Here is a 19,366-nt window from a genome sequence, read left to right as displayed (position 1 = left end):
AGAAGTTCTGAGTAACCCAGAGGGTACGCAGAGGGAAACGTTTAGAATACTGCAGTTACCCAGGTGTTAGATGAGGCAGGTCCAAACTCGTGGTGGGTCCTGTATTCTATTCTGAAGTATTTTTATTTGACTTGTTGAATAAATGAAACCAGTACAAAGTAATAAAGAAGAAAGCATTACAACTAGTATATTTTAAATAGATTTTCTTTTTAGAGCAATTTTAGGTTTACAGCAAAATTAAGCAGAAAGTGTAGAAATTTCCCTGCATGTGTACAGCCTCCCTCACTATCAAAATCCTGCACCAAACGGCACATTTGCTACGATTAATGAACCTCCACTGACATGTGGTAATCACCCAAGGCCCATCTAAGTTTACCTTAGAGTTCAGTCTTGGCGTTGTGTGTTCTATGGGTTTGGACAAGTGTAGAATGACATGTACCCGCCATTACAGCATCACACAGAATGGTGTTACTGCCCTGAGAACCCTCTGTGCTCCACCTGTTCATCCCTCCCTCTCCTGCAGCCCCTGGAAACCACTCGTCCTTTTACTGTCTCCATAATTTCACATAGTTGGAATCATACATATGTCATCTTTTCAGCCTGGTTTCTTTCACATGTGCATCTAAGGCTCCTCCATGTCTTTCCGTGGTTCCACAGCTCATTTATTTTAGTGCTGAATAATATTCCATCATCTGGATGTAGCCGTTTATGTCTCCATTCACCTACTGAAGGACAGTTTAGTTGCTTCCAAGTCTTAGCAATTATGGATAAAGCAACTATAAACATAGAAAATCATCTTTTAAAGCAAGTTTCTGATCACTACTTGTGCTTAGGTAGTTTGGGGCCATAATGTTGACAATGAAGATAATGATGATGATTGCGTATTTTCAAGGAAATTACATAATAACATAAGTGATTTTTTTCTGTAGTGAACTTTGCATTGTATGCTTTTCAGAGCCTACTGAGTTCAGTACGGTGAGTGCTGTTCCACTTTGCATTCTTCGTGATAGTTTTCTTTCTTGGTGATTCTCAGTGATTTGCTTTTCTTTGACTTGGTATTTTCTCATGTTAGAGTTGTGGTTTTCAATCCAGGGCTATTTCCGCTCCCCACCCAGGGGGCACTGAGAAAGTTTGGTTGCACAACTGGCGTCTATTGGGGAGAGGCCAGGGGTGTTGTTAAACATATGGCAATGCACAGGGCATTCCCCATAACATAGGACCTTCTGGCTCAAAACTTCAGTAGGGCTGAATTAGGGAAATCTTGATTCAGAAATTTGGTTCGTGTCCAGTACCTCACTCATCCGTGCATTTGGCTGTTTTGTTGACGTTGGCAGGATTTCTGGCAAATCATCCCCATTGTACTTTTTTTTTCCAACTTCAGGTGTGATACCCTGGAGAGCCTAAGGATAAATAGCAAAGAAGTTTTCACATGTGCTCGCAAGAGCTTTACTGGTTCCAGTAGAGCAGTGGCTCTTCCCTCTGGATCCCTGTTAGGATCACCTGCAGAGATGCTGTAAACATGAGTATAATTGGCAGGGCAACAACTGAGACTCTCAGATTTGCCAGATGATCCTAATATGTGGCCACGGTTGGAAACCACCGTTGGAGGCTGTGCCCTCTTGGCTGATGTCCACCCACTGAGACCTTCTTAATGGCAGGCCCTCTAAGCCCAGAGCTGGTTCTGCCTTTGATGGAATCTAAAGCTGTTTCCCTTGGTCAATGGAGGCATGATTGAATTGATGCTCTAAATCCATCCCAAATGAGGAAATGTCTTTTAAAACATATTATTGCAAAATGAGTGGGCTCTGAGTTAAGATTTAGTTAAGTATTTTTATATCACGTGCCTTGAAACAGTTCATGAGAAAGGGACCTTATAAACAATGACTGGTATGTGTTTGGTTACAAAGAGACTTTGCATATATCAGTAGGTCCCTTTTGTTCATTTCACTGAATTTGGGGTCTGCCTTAGGCCTGAATTTGTTCATCATATCATAACATTCCATCCGGTATGGGGCTTATTTCCCAGCGTTTATGTAGTTCATAGATTCAGAGGCTCTTAGAGTCAGAGTCAGCTGGAGTCTCTCATCAGTGCTGCTAACTCTTAAGACGTTATTTTTACCCGGACTGGTGCACATCTGCTCAAGTTGCCACAGAAAATCTATAGCTCAACCAAGTGTGATTTTCTTAGACATCCAGTCTGAGTTCAGATGAAAAACCAATTACCTATTACAAGTCACTCTCAAGTTAAATACACTGTTGTCTCAAAGCTACATCATCAAGGAGCAATCATCTATTTTCGCCTTCTTCCAAAGATTAGGAAAACCTTGTCTCTTGCAGTTCTGTATTTCAACTTCCTTACTGAATTTCTGACAATGATCCAGAATGAGATCAAAACAATAATTACATGGGCTCTTTCTTTCTTTCCTCCTTCCTTTCCTCCTTCCTTTTCTCCTTCCTTTCTTCCTTCCTTTCTTTCTTTTCTTTTCTCTTTTCTTTTCTTTTCTTTTCTTTTCTTTTCTTTTCTTTTCTTTTCTTTCTTTCTTTCTTTCTTTCTTTCTTTCTTTCTTTCTTTCTTTCTTTCTTTCTTTCTTTCTTTCTTTCTTTCTTTCTTTTAAGCCACTAAGAATAACTCATAGAAATTTTGTTGAATTTAATGCTAACACATATTAGATCGTCAACAAGTTATTTTGAGTAAAAACAAAAACAAGACAATAACAAGAAGATGCTCATTGTGAAAACCATTTGCACGTCCAGATGAAATGGGACTCAAATAGTGATGTGATAATGAGATTGTTGCATATTAATTACGAATCTGGCACTCAGCCCCTATCACTTGTTGGCAGTTTTTACTATCCAAGGGTCAGTAAGTTAACTAATCTAAACCAAAGCAAGGAAATTCTGCTGCAGTTTTTTTTTCTTTGTGAATTGAGAGAAAATGGTCAGCATTTTAGTATAAGTGAGTGATAGGTTAAACCATGGCTGAAATAAGAAAAGCCAGTGAGTCCACTTTATGCATGTGACTTCCACAAGACCCATCCCTCCTTCCTTCCCGTAAGCAGGGCCACAGCCACTAGAAATTAAATTTCATTGTGTTCCAAGGCAGTAAATAGCAAATGCAAGATAAGTAAGTTATTTCTGTCCGTACCTAAACTTTAGAAATGAAGGACAGTTAATTTTTTGCTGACCCAAACATCTTCTTCTCTTGGGGTTTATTTTCAAAGTAAAATTTATTGGGGACCGTGTTTACTGTTAAGTGATTTCATGGCTGAGCCCTGTGAGAGAGGTCTGCTAATTTCCAATTCATGAGTGAGGAAGGGACTCCGAGCAGATAAGTGCGATGCCCAACTCACGTATGAATGGGCCGGTCCTTGGACTTCAACTCCACGGGTATTTTGTTTCTTCCAGTTTTTATTTGTTAGTTTGTTTTCACTGTACTCCCCAAACAGATATAGCAGAGTTAAGTTTCAGAAAGTATTTCATCTGAATAGACGTTAAAATAAAGGCAAAAAAAGATTTTCAAAATCAGAGGAATTATTCAGATTCTCAGAGATTGTTCTAATAAGTTGAAAGTTGCTAAGAGAGTAGATCTTAAAAATTTTCGTCATGCACAAAAAAATATTTCCTAACTAAGTGTGGTCATGGATGTTAACCAGACTTACTATGGGAATCATTTCATAATATGTACAAATATCAAATCATCTTGTTGTACACCTGAAACCAATGCAATGTTATAGATCAGTTATACCTCAATTAAAAAAAGAGTGGCTTATTTACTTATGTAATACTCAGACAACAAAATACACATCACATTACTAGCAGCGGAAAACTAAAAATAAACTTACGATAATTATGAGGTGTTTTATTACATATAGAGAATTTCTATCTAGAATCACACTTGATCAATTTAAATAATTCTTCAACCTTAGTCATTATCAGATTCTGCATGAAAACATAAACTAGGAAGATAGAATTATATTTGTAGCATGTTTAATTTGGATACTTCAGTGAATATGAGCTTCTTCTCCCTGAAATGTAACTGGTTTGTATGCCAAGTTCAAAAGCATAAAGTCTTCTGTATCTTAGAACAAACCTTCTGCACTAGAAGTAAAGCAAACACTTCCTCACAGCAAAGGTTTACTCTAGAACATTCAGCTAATTACTGAGCAGTAACGTTATAGCAAGTAGGAGTCAGGGCTGCGGTTTCAGAAGCCGTTTCTTTCATTGCCTGTAAAGCAGCAGCAGCAGCTGCTACTTTGAGTCTAAACCTATTGAATTATTGTTTTTTTGTGTTTTTTTTAAACCTATTGAATTGTAAGTCCCACTCTGTAGTGAACAGCACCTTCAAAAGGAGCTTTGGAAAAATCCCCGGGGACAGAAAGAAAAACAAGCCAGGAGCCCGCTGCTCACTGTCCGTGGCCCCGAGTTGCTGCTTGCGCTCCGGAACGCTGTGCCTGGAGCGCCAGGGCCACGTTCCTTGTTCCTGAGACTGTCAGCGTGGAGGTGTACAACTGCGAATAACCAAAATGTGAATAAACAGGGCTTTTTCCTCCCAGGAGTTCCGTTAACGAGATTTCTTCAGTTTGGGTTGGTTTCCAAACTTTCTAGAGCCTTTCTCCTTGAGTGGGAGCCCTCTCTGAACAACTTGCCCAGACTCGAGAACTTCTCACTCTTTATTTTCTCCAAACGTGAAATGAAACCGAATTCCCTTATTCTGTATAGTCCTGTCATTCAAGCAAAACACAGGTTTTGGTTGGTAGAAGTACGTAATCACAGTAATGCGATCTAGAATAGAAAAGAGCTCATGTTTTGTCTGGGCTTCTTCTGCGCCAGGTTTGACACTAAATGCTTCTCCCATATTATCTCATTCCAGCCTCTCTGCCATCATGCGGTGATTGTAATTGTACATTACAGTTGTAACTGCAGATCAGCCTAGCAGGCATTCTCTTACAGAGGCGTAGAGAGCAGCCTAACTCAACCCAGCACTGAGTCTTTGCCTTCAGTCCCTGTGCACCGAGGCCCCCTTTATGACTAAATAAATGTGACATTTCGACTGGGGACACAGTCAGTGAGTGGTATGTCAGTGTCTGTAAATCAATTGATCAATCCATCAGTCTCTATCCCCTTACAGATTAGAATCAAATGGCAAAGAATGGAAATGACTTGCCTCATATCATACAGAATAATGACATTAGAGGTGAGTGGTACTGAGGCTTGAATGCTTGTCAACACGTTGAGGCTTAGTGATCCTTCCTGCCTAGTCTGGGTGTGTTAAGAGAAAGGATGAATTCCGAGCAGGCAGCCACCCTGCCCGGTCAGCTTCATCGGTGGGTTTGCTTCCATCCACATTCCAGATAAGAGAAAGAATAAAGACCATCCAAGAAATAGTGTCCTTTCTGTCTGGTAGAGTCAAAAATAATACAATCACCAGGAAATATCTCAGATGATGTAACTTTTAAAAGAATTCATACTATAAGATGCATGAACTCAGGACACACAATATACACAGACAAAAAGGGAAGGAGGGGTAACATTCTCTCAGGACGCCAGTCCGATCAGCCAGCGTGTGCAGAAATGCTCGGACAGGCAGATCACATCTCTTTCCAGCTTCCGGTTTGGTTTTGGAGACGTGGTTAAGGATAGTCAGACTGCGAGAGAAAAAGGGAAGTAAAGTTCTGTTCCTTTGAGGGACATGCGCAAAACACAAATGTTAAAAAAAAAACCTGAAGATTGAGTGAGCATGTTGCTACGAGAGTTACCTGGGAGGATGTCTCACGTGGTCTCATGAGTGTGATGCCTACAACGCTGGATGTTCCTCGCAGGCAGGAATCTGAGTTCTTCACCTCTGTACCCCCAGGGCGTAGAGCAGTAACTAGTACCCGGTTGTTACTAACACAGTGTTTGTGGGTAGATGGAGTGAGTACATGAATGAATCAGTCAGTCAGTGAAACAACGGACAGGAATGTGGCCCTGAACATTCTCCGCTGGCTTCTCCCTCCCTTGATGTTGTGTTTTGCCGGCAGACGATTGCTGATCCTAAGTCTGGCACACAAATGATGGCAGAGAAGGCTGCGCTCTTACTTACTGATGCGGGATTCAGATGAGAAAAACCATTCAAGTGTTACGGTAGTTTATTTTTTTAATTTGGCTACTTTTCAGGGATCATCTAGACTTTAATATGATGAACGAATACCGCATGACAGAATTGTGGCAACTCCTATGAGGCTATTTGCTAACTTTCTCTACTTCTGGTTAGTGTTTACCTACGTGGACACTTCATATAAATGATTTACTCCTATGATCGTGGGAAATATGCTAATAAGTCCAGTGACGCATAACTTGCATTAATAAATACAATCAATTTGTATCAATATGTGAATTCAAGCTGCATTTAAACATCAGGGCATTGTGACTTACAATTATTTTTCAGTTATTTCTGGATACAGTTTTTAATACAAATTTTGCTGAGACAATTAAGGGGGTATCTTTATATAGATGTAGATGGTATAGACTAAGTAATATTTGAAGCAATATTAATACATCTCTATTCTTTTATCAAGTGTTCATCTACGAGTACATTCGTCTGTCTTTTTATCCAGCATCTGAGCCATGCTTGAACTAAAAATCCATTTAACCCACCCTGAGACTAAGTCTTATTCAACTCTACATAGGATACATGAACAACATTTTACCACGTTTTATAAATATTAAACATATTTGTGAAATAAACAAAAAAACCTCTGTTTTCAAACTTTAAATCATTTTTCACTATGTTTCTATAGCAAAAGTAAAATTAATATGCCTGAAAGAAGACTTAGATTTAAAATTTACAGAAATCATTAAAAAGGAGGAGTAGAAATAGACACTAATATCATTATATACTAAAATGACTTGAAAGTCACCATGTTTAGAATGTTAAATGTAAACATGATTAAGTAGCTTAAATATTTATGGTATGAAATCTTGCCCATTTAATTGTTATTTTTCTTTTTTTATTGAAGTATCCTTGGTTTATAGTGTGTCAATTTCTGGTGCACAGCATAACAGTTCAGTCATGCATACACATACATATATTCATTTTCATTTCCATTATAGGTTACTACAAGATACTAGATACTGCATGCAGTTCCCTGTGCTCTACAGTGTAAACCTGTTGTTCATCGATTCTATACACAGTAGTTAGTACCTGCAAATCTCAAACTAAATGTATTGACAAAGTTTTAACTCACTTTGCGCAATCCCCTCTCAATTTACCAGTTAATGTTTCCTAAAGTTTAAAAATCTTGTGGTGAGATTTTTAAGATAAATAGCATGAACGAAACACGCACTAAGATGCTGACCTCTTCCTTTGTACATCAGAGCCTCTACGATGCGGTTTTCTGGCAGGTTTAATCACCTGACCCATTATATTCACCATCTCTCCGCTTCCCAAGCCACAGTGCCTCCCGGGGGTCTCACAACGATCCGTGAACCGTAGCACTTGGAACCTTCGCCATCAAGCTGTGTAGACGCAGCACGGGAGCCTTCTCTTCCAGCAGATGACGTGTTTTCTGTCTCGTCTTTCTCTCCGCTGCAGTTTATCATGCTGACGTACCTCTTCATGCTGGCCTGGCTGGGAGTCACAGCTTTCACCTCACTGCCAGTTTACATGTACTTCAACCTGTGGACCATCTGCCGGAACACCACCTTGGTGGAGGGAGCGAATCTCTGCTTGGACCTCCGTCAGTTCGGTGGGTGGCTCTCTCGCTGTGAAACTACACCTCACATTGTCTCACCTAAACAAGTTCCTCCAAAATACTGTAAATCACTTTGGAGCCATCATTCCTTCCACCAGAGAGACAGATGCAGCAGAGTATTCAAGTGTAGGTCATTCTCTTCAGACTGAAGTAAGTAGGAATTTAAGCGTGATGGGAAGTTAACCTCACAGCATGGGCACACAGACAGGGACATGTGCACAGGACGTCAGGTTGTGTTCCCTGACGTGGGCAAGTTTGTTAGAATTGTGATTCCCCTGTCCTGCTTTCTTTGCACTCTTCCTGACTCAGTGTGGTTTCACAGCATCCTGTCTTCGTTCTCCCATGATAAACTGTACAGTTTGTGAAATCTGGTATGAAGATCGCCTAAGAAATAGGTATTTCATTGTTTTCTGAAATAGGGCAAAAAACACCCTTAGCATTTCATAATAACAAAACTCAAAAAAATGTTAAAGGAATCAATAGTCCTCTTTGGTTATTTTTATTCAGGGCTAAAACCTCATGCAATAATAATAGTTCCTTATGTATATAGGGGCTTACAATGTACAGACCCTCTTCTGAATGGTTTATATATGTTGACAGTTTAATTCTCACAATAATTCTACACGGTGGACACTGTTACACGCTCTTTATAAATGACGAAACTGAGGCACCAGGAGGTTAAGTCACTTGCCCAAGGTTATATAGCCAGCAAGTGACAGAGCCAGGATTCAGCCTCGGGCGTCCAGCTTCAGAGTCCGTTCTTAGAAGTTAGCTGCCTCTCCTGTTGAAACAAGCAGCAGGCTGTGAATGTGGAAAGTTGAACCTAATCTCACCTAACCTATGTGGAATTCTATCCCAGCATTTGTAAAAACATGGGGGCTACAGAGTTTATAAACAACATGCACACCCACGTGTTCATGTGGATTTTTTCCCCCAACACAGCTCTTAAAGTCTAATGGAACCTATATGTGTTCTCCTCTAATGAGGCTCCCTCATACTTCTGTAAAGTGGGAAAGAATTCAGTAGGTGGCGTCTGCAAGCCTGTGGTTTAAGGTTGTACTACACCTGGACCATTCTAGCGCCGCCTAGCGGTGTGTTGCAGAACTGTGGCCCACGCGCCGTCCTGTCCGAAGGGGTCTCCAACCCCCACACCCCCTTGTTCGATCCAGATGGAGAGCAGGATGTCCTGCTCTGTGCGTGAAGAACTCCGCAAGAAGACGGTGGTGGGAATGCGGACGGCTCTCCCACTGGGGAAGTTTTAACGCGGGAGGCACGTCCCGTGTGAACACGGAAAGGGAAGCTTCAGCCCTGCTGCTGGAGGCCACTGGGAAGTAGCTGCTTGGAAAACAACCATCGTGACTTCAGTACCCGCCCCCCGACAATGTCTTCCGTTTATGCTGCTGATCTGAACAATTAAAATTGGAGAAGATGTAACTAGTCTCGCAGGGCTTCCAGGTGAAAATACAGAACACCCAGTTAAGTTTGAATTTCAGATAAACAGGGAACTTTTTTTTTCAGTCCAGTATGTCCCAAATAGTGTACAGGCCATGTTTATGGTAAGTGCGAAGCGTGGCTGTGACCCTCAGCCCCACTTACAGCATGGTTATGGGGGTTTATGCAAGTTCAGCTTTCCTCTGTGACCTGTAAGAGGAGGCACTTTTCAGGTGTCCTGCAACCTTTGGCATCAACTATAAAGGCTTTCTGCTTGCTCTTCACCACACAGAATCTACTGCCTGGGTAGCATTTATTTGACCTCCAGATGATATGTCCTTAATGAGAGTCCTGAGTGTTCGTACACGATCAAGTCATCACCAAGGGGCATCAGAATAGAAAAGCACCACTCCCCAAAATGTAGATTATGACAGGGTGGATATTTACTAATGTAACCCAAAAGCATACGACAAAGAAATGTCCCCTGTTTTGCAAAGTTGTCTCATTAGCATCTAGATGGTGTCATTTCTCTTAGAAGGCCAAGGTCATTAAAGACGGAACAGGAACCCTCACCACGGAATGCGTGTGACACCTGCTAAGTCTGTGCTGTGCGGCTCCCTGGAATAAGCATACATGTTCCAGACAGATCTGACAGGAAGCAGGGGCATTCCTTCACACGGCTGAGGAATTTAAAGATGGTTTGTCACACTAGGGTTTGCTGTATTTGGAAACTGCTGATTGAAAATGAGTCATGAAATAATTTCACGGGCAGTTTAAACTTTGTAACGTTCTCTGTTTCCACTGTCCTTCAATTATATGTACAGTGACGTCGTGATGTTGGATGTATTAGGTAGTTATCCTAGTAAATTTGTCTCATCAGATGTTAAAACTGGATCTAGATCTGGGATTTAAAACTGTGCTCTGTTAAAACCTGGAGATTTGACGAAGCTACCTCGGCGCCCACCGTAGGGGGAAAGTGGGTGGGGCGTCCTTCACCTGTTAGGCAGCCCTGCCTCGTGTTCAGCACGTCCGCACATTCTAGCAGGAGGAGCTGGCTTTGACCCGATTTCCACGAAACCCTTCTCCGTGATCAGCGCGAAGGAAGAACGGCCTTCACCAGGAAGCTTTCTCATTAATGATGGTTTATGAGACAAATCGTACGGAGGCTCTTTCTTCCCCACTCTTGGCGCTATCTTGGCAAAAAGGAAAGGTCGCAGAGAAGTCTCTGCATTCGATGTACTGCCAGTAGACTGTTGAACTGAAATAATGGCAAAGTAGGATGGCAGCGGCTCCGTAGAGATGGAGCACCTCCTTGCTAAGACTGGGTGCATTTGTGCGCTTATTAAAGCTAGACTGAGAGCAGGAAGGGCTCGAAGCTCAGGTGTTAGTTTGCCCAGAACTTGGGAATGTTCCTCCCATGTAGACTTGTGCTTAACGCTTCAGGAGTTCACAAAACAAAATCAAAACCTGTTCTAAAAACTTGCTCACTTCTCCCCTCTCAAATGAGGTCTGGGGCGGTGAGCGCCTCACCTGTGTGCTTGTTAAAGACACAGTGCTCCTGGCAGACATTCTCCGATCCTGATTTAACAGTGCTGTGGTGCAGTCCAGAAAGACGTGTTTGTGACCATCCCCCAGGAGATTCTGATGCAGTTGGTCCATAAACCAACAGGAGCAAGGGTAAATATGAGTGAAATTGCAGCTTTTTATTCCCCCTTACTAATAGCACTGTTTTCAGTATTAGCAGAGAAGAAATTGTTCCTTTGGGCCATATGCTTTCACGGAGTGACAGAGGCTTTGTCGCAGCAGAGTACATTTAGATCCTGACTTCATCATAGTCTGGGGCACAGTTACCAAAATAATTCTGATGCCTCTACCATTGCGTTAATGGACCGAACCAACAAACCAGCTACAACTGAAGCTGAGGATTCTGGTGGCTAGATTCCACTGAATTCAGATTGACAGTGTTTTAAATTCCTTAAGGCCTAGATAATCTCAATCCTCCATTCATAATTCTGTTCATAATTACGATCAAGCAGTGGAAGCTGAGGAAGAATTTTTCCATTCCAGTATAACATAAAAGGAAATCGCTTAGGTTTTATCAGCTAATGTGTCTTTTTCTCTCTCTGGAATCTTGAAACCGTTTATCATGTTAAACTGTAATTTTCTCTGTGTTGCAGGGATTGTGACAATTGGAGAGGAAAAGAAAATTTGCACCGTCTCTGAGAATTTCCTGAGGATGTGTGAATCCACCGAGGTGAGTGTTTTTACAGCCTTTAATTTGGCCAGAATTTTAGCTTCATTTTGTTATTTGAAGAATATATAATTAAACCTACATTGAATTTTCCCCTTGATGTTATGCAGGGGGGACTAGGAAATAAGTATGAATGAGATGCTATGCATATTTCAATAAAAATTATGATAATTTTTTTTCTAGAAACTACCATTTTAATGAAAGTTGAAAAATTATAAGGTTATATTTTAGAAGATATCACATAGCTTTCTGGGGTTATAATATTACTGGAATCCGTCATTATTAATCATGATCTCATCTTTAAAATGAAATTATAGTAAAATGATGCAGTTGCAAAGATTTAAGTAACTTGCAGGAGAAAAGATGTTGTAATAATGTTTTTGGTTGAGGAAGTGATTTTTCATACACAGGAGCACGTCTGTGAAGGAGGCACCGAGTTCTTACTCATAAGACAGCAGGCGTTCTTAACCCTCTTCTGTTGTGACCCTGACACATGTTTTGATTCTCTGTGGTTTCCTTCGCAGCTGAACATGACCTTCCACTTGTTCATTGTGGCACTTGCTGGAGCTGGGGCAGCCGTCATTGCTATGGTAAGGCCTCAAAGCTCTGAGGCTTGGTTTTTCAATTTGCTGTAGAAATGACAATTTACCTCTAATGTCTGAAGTCTGTACAAATCATATTTATTTTAATACTAGTAAAAGAACAAATAGGAAGGGGAAAGAATGGGCAGATAAATAAGTGAAAAACAAGGCTTAACCTAAAGAAATATCATTACAATAGAGATAATATTTGGTAATCAGCTGAAGGAGTCAAACTCAATAATATCGGTAACATTAATAAAAAAGAAGTATGTTCATTAGCATTTTAGATGTTAGATTATTATTAACATAAAAAATTATCTCTGTAACATATATGCATGTGTCAGTGGGATATTGTAAGTAATCTAATCAACTCCTTGACTTTCGTTATCCTTTTTTCCTCCTTAAATAAGAACATAAAAAAAGCCATACTGAGTCACTTAGGAAGAAAGGACTAACTTATTTTTCTTCACATAAACCTCGGTAGTTTCATGTCATGTCTTCTATATCTGACTTTAATCATAAATATTAAGAGAGTAGGATATAGCTTAAGTGGTAGAGTGCCTGCTTAGCATGCACGAGGTCCTGGGTTCAATTCCCAGTGCCTCCATTGTAAATCAATCAATCAATCAATCAATCAATCTAATTACCTTCCCTCCTACCCCCCAAAGAAAGAAAGAAAATTAAGATCGAGTCCTGAAAGTCGGGCTTTGACCGAGTTTTGAGGACCTACAATGTGCCAGACCCTGTCTCTTCTTTGTAACTCACCATGACCTCCAGCTTGCTCAGTGAAACGTAAGATGGTAACCTGTTCAATGAACAGGTGCTCTGAGCATCAGTAAGACAGTTTGCAGCCAAGGTCTTCAGTCCTGATTTTCGTGTCCTAGAATAGGGTAGTATAGAACTCCAGAAGGTGCCCAGGAACCTCACCCTTGGTGCAGCCAATTTGATACGCAAAAAAAAAAATATTTTTGGTGGGGAGGGTAATTAGGTTTATTTATTTACGTATTTATTTTAATGGAGGCACTGGGATTGAGCCCAGGACCTCGTGCACGCTAGGCACGTGCTCTAGCACTGAACGATAGCCTCCCCCGATATGCAGAAATGTTGAATTAATTTGGATTTATTTAACTCCTTTCCTTATGGAATACATTGTCCAAGGTGTTGGTGAAAGGAACACTTAAAAAAAAAATGAGTGTTTTTCTCTTGTCAAAGACTAAAACTAGGAGACAGCGCTGACGTGCTAGTGAGCCCTTCAGACCAGTATTTTCAGTGACTCCATAAACGCCTGTGCTAAGACCTGATTCTGTTTTCTTAAAAATGATTTTCAAAAATATCCAACCAAGATAGCTGCGTCGGGACTAAAGTGGATATTTAGATATTTTGTTAACTTACTGTCATGTTAATTGCTCAACACTTGAGATTTGGCGTATGAACCTCTACACAGGAAGGCCATGTCCGAACATGGGCTGCTTCGTAAGAGCACGCTGCCGGATTGGTCGGAGGGGTCACAGTAGAACAATAAGCAGCGGCCTTGTATTCGTAACACAAAATCAGGGCTGGAGTGTTCTCTGGGGACTCACCCGTATGTTCTGGGCAGTGATGTTCCGAACCTCACGGCCCCAAGCAGCACCCAGCCTGGCTGAGAGAGACAAGGGAACATCTGGATCCATTTGTGGGTACATTTGTGTCCACACACAGTCCTACGCGACAGATGATTTTTAGGGACGTGCCTGTTTGAACGATATACATCTGTGGTTAAGGGGTCAAAGTATTTTCTGAAAAGAGGTACATGAGAAAGCATTTGTGTACATTTGCACCATATATGTGTGTGTAAAATTCTGTATAAGAACACATGCCATCAGGCACACATCAGCGAAGCTTACCTGTCTAAACAAATAATGTTTAAATGACTCTAAAAATGCTTACTCTGAAGTGGTTCTATTATCAAAAGATTTAAGATAATAGAAATTTAGACGTTATGTATTAGGGAATCTATGCTTGGCGTAAATTTAGAAATTAAGTTATAAATAAATTCTATTTTAAACAGCGAGAGTTGAGATTTTTTTCTTAAGTACTAAGTATCTTTTTAAATATCTAAATAGATGCAAAGCATAAATTCCTTAAAAAATAAATAACATCTAAATAATGTTGACATCTCAAATTTAGACCTTGGGAGACAGGGCTAATGTAGCTACTGCTACCATTCCCAGCACTAACACTGCCGCCATAGTACTGCTATTAGCTAATATTTCCTTAGAACATACTTTGTTGAAAGCACTGTCAAAAGCTTTATCTACATGAATGTATTCAATACTCATAATACAGCAACTGTCATTAACCTCATCACCATCTCATTCGACACTCACAATATAGCTACCATCCTTATTTCCGTACTAGAGGCCAGAACACTGAGATGAATTCTACTCTACCAAAATATTTAAAACATCATCTGTAATTTAAGGCAAGGGTTAGAAGAATTTGGACTAAAATGAACATGTGCTCTGCTCCTTTATTTTTTATTATGTTAGGGAGTTCTATATGCTGACAACAGTAATCAGCTTGTATCACCAGATACTCAGTAACAATTTAGGGGTCATATTTTCTCAGACTTCAAAGGGAAAGTTTCTGAATATCTAAAAATAAATACATTCCTGTGGCAAGTACTTTGAGTAGCAACTTGCTAAGCACTCTGCACAGCATTGGTATCTTGATAGCAAAACAGTGACAAAATATCACATGGATTTACTGATGTGTGTAAACCACGTACATGCAGTGATGAAGCTTTCACCATGAAAATGCCGTGGATGCAAGAACGTAACTCTCAGCTCCCGCTTCCGTGTGCTGATAACTTCCAAACACACTAAACAAAATGGAGAATTTCCCAGGAAACAGAACATTCTGAAAATTTTTATTGGTATTCTTATTGGTGCACATCTTTTTCTTGTATCGTTGTGTCAAAATTGTTTTCATCGTTTCCTGCTGTCTGTTGACTGCCTCAGTGTCCTGCAGCAGTCACCGTTTAGAATTGAGCTTGCATTCTTTATGTCCATCCCTACTCTTCTAGAACCAGCCCACCTGCTGTCTGTCAGTGTGTTCTTGACTCATCAAAATTTTAATATTCTTCAAAAAACTAAAACTAGAACTACCTTATGACCCAGCAACTCCACTCCTGGGTGTATATCCAAAAACAAAACCAAAAACACTAGTTCAAAAAGGTACATGCACTCCAGTGTTCGTAGCAGCTTTATTTACAGTTGCCAAGATATGGAAGCAATCTGAGAGTCGACCAACTGATGAATGGATAAAGAAGATGTGCCATAGATGTACCATGGACAGTACTCAGCCGTAGAAGAGAAGGGAAGTTCGCTATTTGCAATGGCATGGATGGACTTGGAGGGCATTATGCTAAGTCAGATAAGTCAGACAGGTAAAGACAAATACTGTATGATATCACTTATATGTGCAATCTAAAAAATGCCACAAACTGATGAATACAACCTTTAAAATTGTGAGCCACTCTGCTGTACACCTTTAATATATAATATTGTACACCAATTATACTTCAGTAAAAAATAGTGTTCTGTTTTACTACATTACAGATAAAAACACTGCCTACCCAAACTCAGAGAAAGTACAGACCTGACAACTTAGTTCTCTTTTCTATTCATCCATCAAAATCTGTCGTTTGGAAAACTACTTTTTCTCTGTCATGGACTACCAGGGACAGAAAGAAAGAAAATCAAATACGTGATCTCATCGTTAAGTCGATTCAAGTAAAATCAGGAGCTTCACTACTTGAGTAACTTTATTACTCAAGACAAATCAGGAGCTTCCTTTTTGACCAGAGCCCTCGTCTCACTATTGTGAATGCACATAAATACACAAAATCCGTATGACACACTGCTTGCTCTCCTGTAAAGGAGAGTGCAAAATTCATTGCAGGGAAAATTAACTTGATTATTAAGTCCATGGGTTTATTTTGGAGTTTCCATCATCCCTCTTTCCACTGCACGGTGGGCAATATATCATTTCATTAAGTCAAGTTAACTGACTCCAACTGTGTGTGAGACTATTTCTCATAGTGGACTAGAACACGTAAATACATAAACATGAAAATATAGTCTTATGGTTTGGGCAAATGAGGACAGAATGGACAGGAAACATCATATAAAGATGAAAAACATTGTATCAAGACTCTTGGGTACTTCAGAGTTGAAAGAGAAGAAAGAGATATTGAAAAATAGTGAGCTGAAAAGGTGGTGTCATAGTTGGAGGAATGAGGAAAGACTGCATTTTATTCCAATTCTTCACCTTACAACAGAAATTTTCATTCCATCTTATTAATGAACACATCCTATATAAGTATATAATTTGAATGTTTCTTTCCTGATAGCACAGTGTAATGAAGACGGAGAACAGACGTCCAGTATAAATTATCTTTGTCTTTGATTAGGTCCACTACCTTATGGTTCTGTCTGCCAACTGGGCTTATGTGAAGGATGCTTGCCGGATGCAGAAGTATGAGGACATCAAGTCGAAGGAGGAGCAGGAGCTTCACGACATCCACTCCACTCGCTCCAAAGAGCGACTCAACGCCTACACATAAGCACCACCTTCCCGTCCCGTCTACCGTTCAAACGCATTGGTGTTTAACTAAGGGCCATCCAACCATCCAACCTTTTGAAAATGAAAATGGAAGTGCTTCTCATCAATGATACGGAGGGTGACTTAGGAATCACCTGAACCCGGCTCTTTGTTGTTTAGCACTTAATTTCCTAATTTGTGAAATTGGTGTAATCAGATCTCTTCTACAAGCTCCTATCCAGCCTTTTTTTCCTTTTTTAAATTTCTCAAACTCATTTAATAATTCTGTGAGATCAAAGAGACTAACATTGGCAAATGCAGAGATTTATTTGATTTTTAACCACTTCCATGTCTTATACGTTACACCTTTTGCATTATTTCTTATGTTTTGAAAAGAAAAATAGCTTTTTATACTTTTTAGTTTTGATTTCGGTAACTAGTTCAACTACAGGTAGTCTTCAAAGGGACCACTGTACATTATGAACAATAGACAGAGATGCTATCATGATGACTCGAAATACAAAAATCTTGTCTGAAGATCAGAGGCCACATTGCTACAGGCCCTGGTTAACATGTTCATCAATCCAAGGTGCAATTTCTAAATTTGTAAGAGTAGGTTAAAAAAAAAGTGCTTCTTATCTTTGTTAACATTGTATTTTTTCTTGATGTACTTAAAAGGCATTTCTCTGTGATGGCTCATGTTTATGTTGTGAGCATGTAGAAACAGCACCGCTCATGCATGGCTAGTTACCTTTTCAAGACTGTGACACCAAGCTTACCTTTTGAAGTTTAGTACAGAGACAATTTTAAAGGAAGTAACTACTGTGGACTATTGGCGAATGATCTCTTTGTGATTTAAACAGTGGCTGGATTGGAACTTTTAATATGCTAATGTGAAACACGAATTACCTTTATGAAGGTGATGTATTAAAAATAAGCACACTAACCCCTGAGACGTTGTTTTGCCTACCTTAAAAAGTTTTAATGGATTGCACCTCTGTAAACTATCCCTCAGATGTGTATGATATATTTGAAAAGGCTTCCATTGCTGTAACAGCTTTGCTTGCAGCATTCCAATCTGTGTTGGTTTACCTGTAGTGCTTTTTGAAGTGTGATCGGAGGCCACTGTACTATGTAGCCTCTCGAAGCATAGTGATATATTTGTGTTTTTATTTCAAGTCAGTCATTTTAACGAAATGTTCATTTGTATTCATTTATAAGACGTACCTATATCAAAGGAATTAAAAAAAGCAATCAGTATTATCGGACCAAATTTGGTGTTTGTTTTAACCTTAACTCTTCTTTCGGTTATTTCTAATGCTACAAGAATGCTCTGAAGTGTCTTTTAAAATGATGTAGCCTGACATTCTTGTCAGTGTATAAAGTATAAAAACTAGGTAGTATTGTGCACTGATCTGACCATTGTGAAACCTTTTCTCAGTGTAAGTGCATTTCTAATAAAACTTTATGGAGTGAAACAATCTTTGTACAATGACCAGTCATGCATCACCCATAATTTTACAAGTTCTTGTATTAGGTAGGGGGGTAATACTAGGGTTATCTGTGGCATGATAATGCATTCTGTAGTCTTATTTAATTAATTTGGGGTTTCGCTTCTTTTTTTATTTTCACACTTAGATTGTCTTACTGGTTCAGCATTTTCCTGATATATGCAGTATTACAGATATTCAGCAAAAGTATTAATGGGCCTCTTTAAATTCCATATAATAGTGTTTCGGTTCTGTGTCTTAACAGTTTGTGATGATTTTTAAAACTGTCTTTCAAACTTATGTAATGATGTTGATGTTTTTGGCTTTTTTTTTTCTCCTGGTATTAGAGTTTGTATTTTCACAAAGAGTGCTTTGTAGCAGGCATTACAATTAATCTGTTTTGTACATAAATGTGCCAACAGCTTGATGGTGGCGTTTTTGAAATGTAGAACAAAGTGCTTGCAAAATGTAATAAATACTCTTGTGTACTTTGTGTACTTATTATTCGTTTCTGCCGTGTTTTTTGTTGTTGTTTTCTTTTCTTTCTCGTTTTGTTCATTCCTTTCTCCTATGTGTGTCCATTCTTTCCAATGCAGCTGACGCTGTTTTCTTAGGATGCTGATTGCCTCAGTTGAGCTGACCTAACACTTCAAAATTCAGTGAAAATTCTGTGCATGAACTACAGTGTGGAGCTGCTGGGAAGCGGGGAGAGGGCGGAGGGCAGACTAGAGGTCATTTCCTTTAGCAAATGGCGATTCCCAGTGGATGCTCCTTCCTCACCTAATGTTTATTGTTTTGTGTTTTCTTTAGTGCTTCACAAACTAACAGAGAAACAAAAAAGACTAATGCAATTCAGAAAGAAAAATGATTTCTTGGTTCACTTCAAAATATCAAGGTGAGAGCAATGAAATGAAAAATATATGTATTTTCCAGACTTTTTGTTTGTTGTGGATGTAATTTCTTCTGGCCAAACTAGAAGTAATGGTAATTTTAAAATAATAAGAAAGTTATCCAAAAAATTTTTTAATTTATGTAAGGCCTAAGGAGTTGTATTAGTTTTCAGTTATTTATGTATTATTTTGAATGACCACTTGGAAATTTCATAGACTTAGGTTCCTGATGTCTACAACAATTGTAAGCATATCTGGGAAAACGTCTTAGATTCTAAAAAGTCACTTTTCAGACAGTAAGAAAATTAGCCCCTATCCAGGTCTTACAAAATGATAATTCTTGTTTCCAGTATTTATCAAATTCTTAGCATACCAACAAGATAATAAAGAGCTCTATGTAAAGAAT

At 39.5% G+C, this 19,366-nt stretch overlaps 1 protein-coding gene across 1 annotated transcript in view; it reads left to right on the top strand.

Annotated features, from left to right (window-relative positions):
• Window positions 1–18,572, top strand: part of GPM6A (glycoprotein M6A) — a 222,321-nt gene extending 203,749 nt beyond the window's left edge. The window contains exons 4-7 of the mRNA XM_010953333.2: window positions 7,574–7,727; window positions 11,342–11,418; window positions 11,940–12,005; window positions 16,450–18,572. Coding sequence (XP_010951635.1) covers window positions 7,574–7,727; window positions 11,342–11,418; window positions 11,940–12,005; window positions 16,450–16,602 — 450 coding nt within the window. The 3' untranslated portion in view covers window positions 16,603–18,572. The remainder of the gene's footprint in view (window positions 1–7,573; window positions 7,728–11,341; window positions 11,419–11,939; window positions 12,006–16,449) is intronic.
• Window positions 18,573–19,366: the final 794 nt, after the last annotated feature.

Source organism: Camelus bactrianus, chromosome 26, assembly GCF_048773025.1.
Source record: "Camelus bactrianus isolate YW-2024 breed Bactrian camel chromosome 26, ASM4877302v1, whole genome shotgun sequence".
NCBI lineage: Eukaryota > Metazoa > Chordata > Mammalia > Artiodactyla > Camelidae > Camelus > Camelus bactrianus.
The sequence above is the reverse complement of the archived record's forward strand: the minus strand, read 5'-3'. Positions and strand labels throughout refer to the sequence as shown.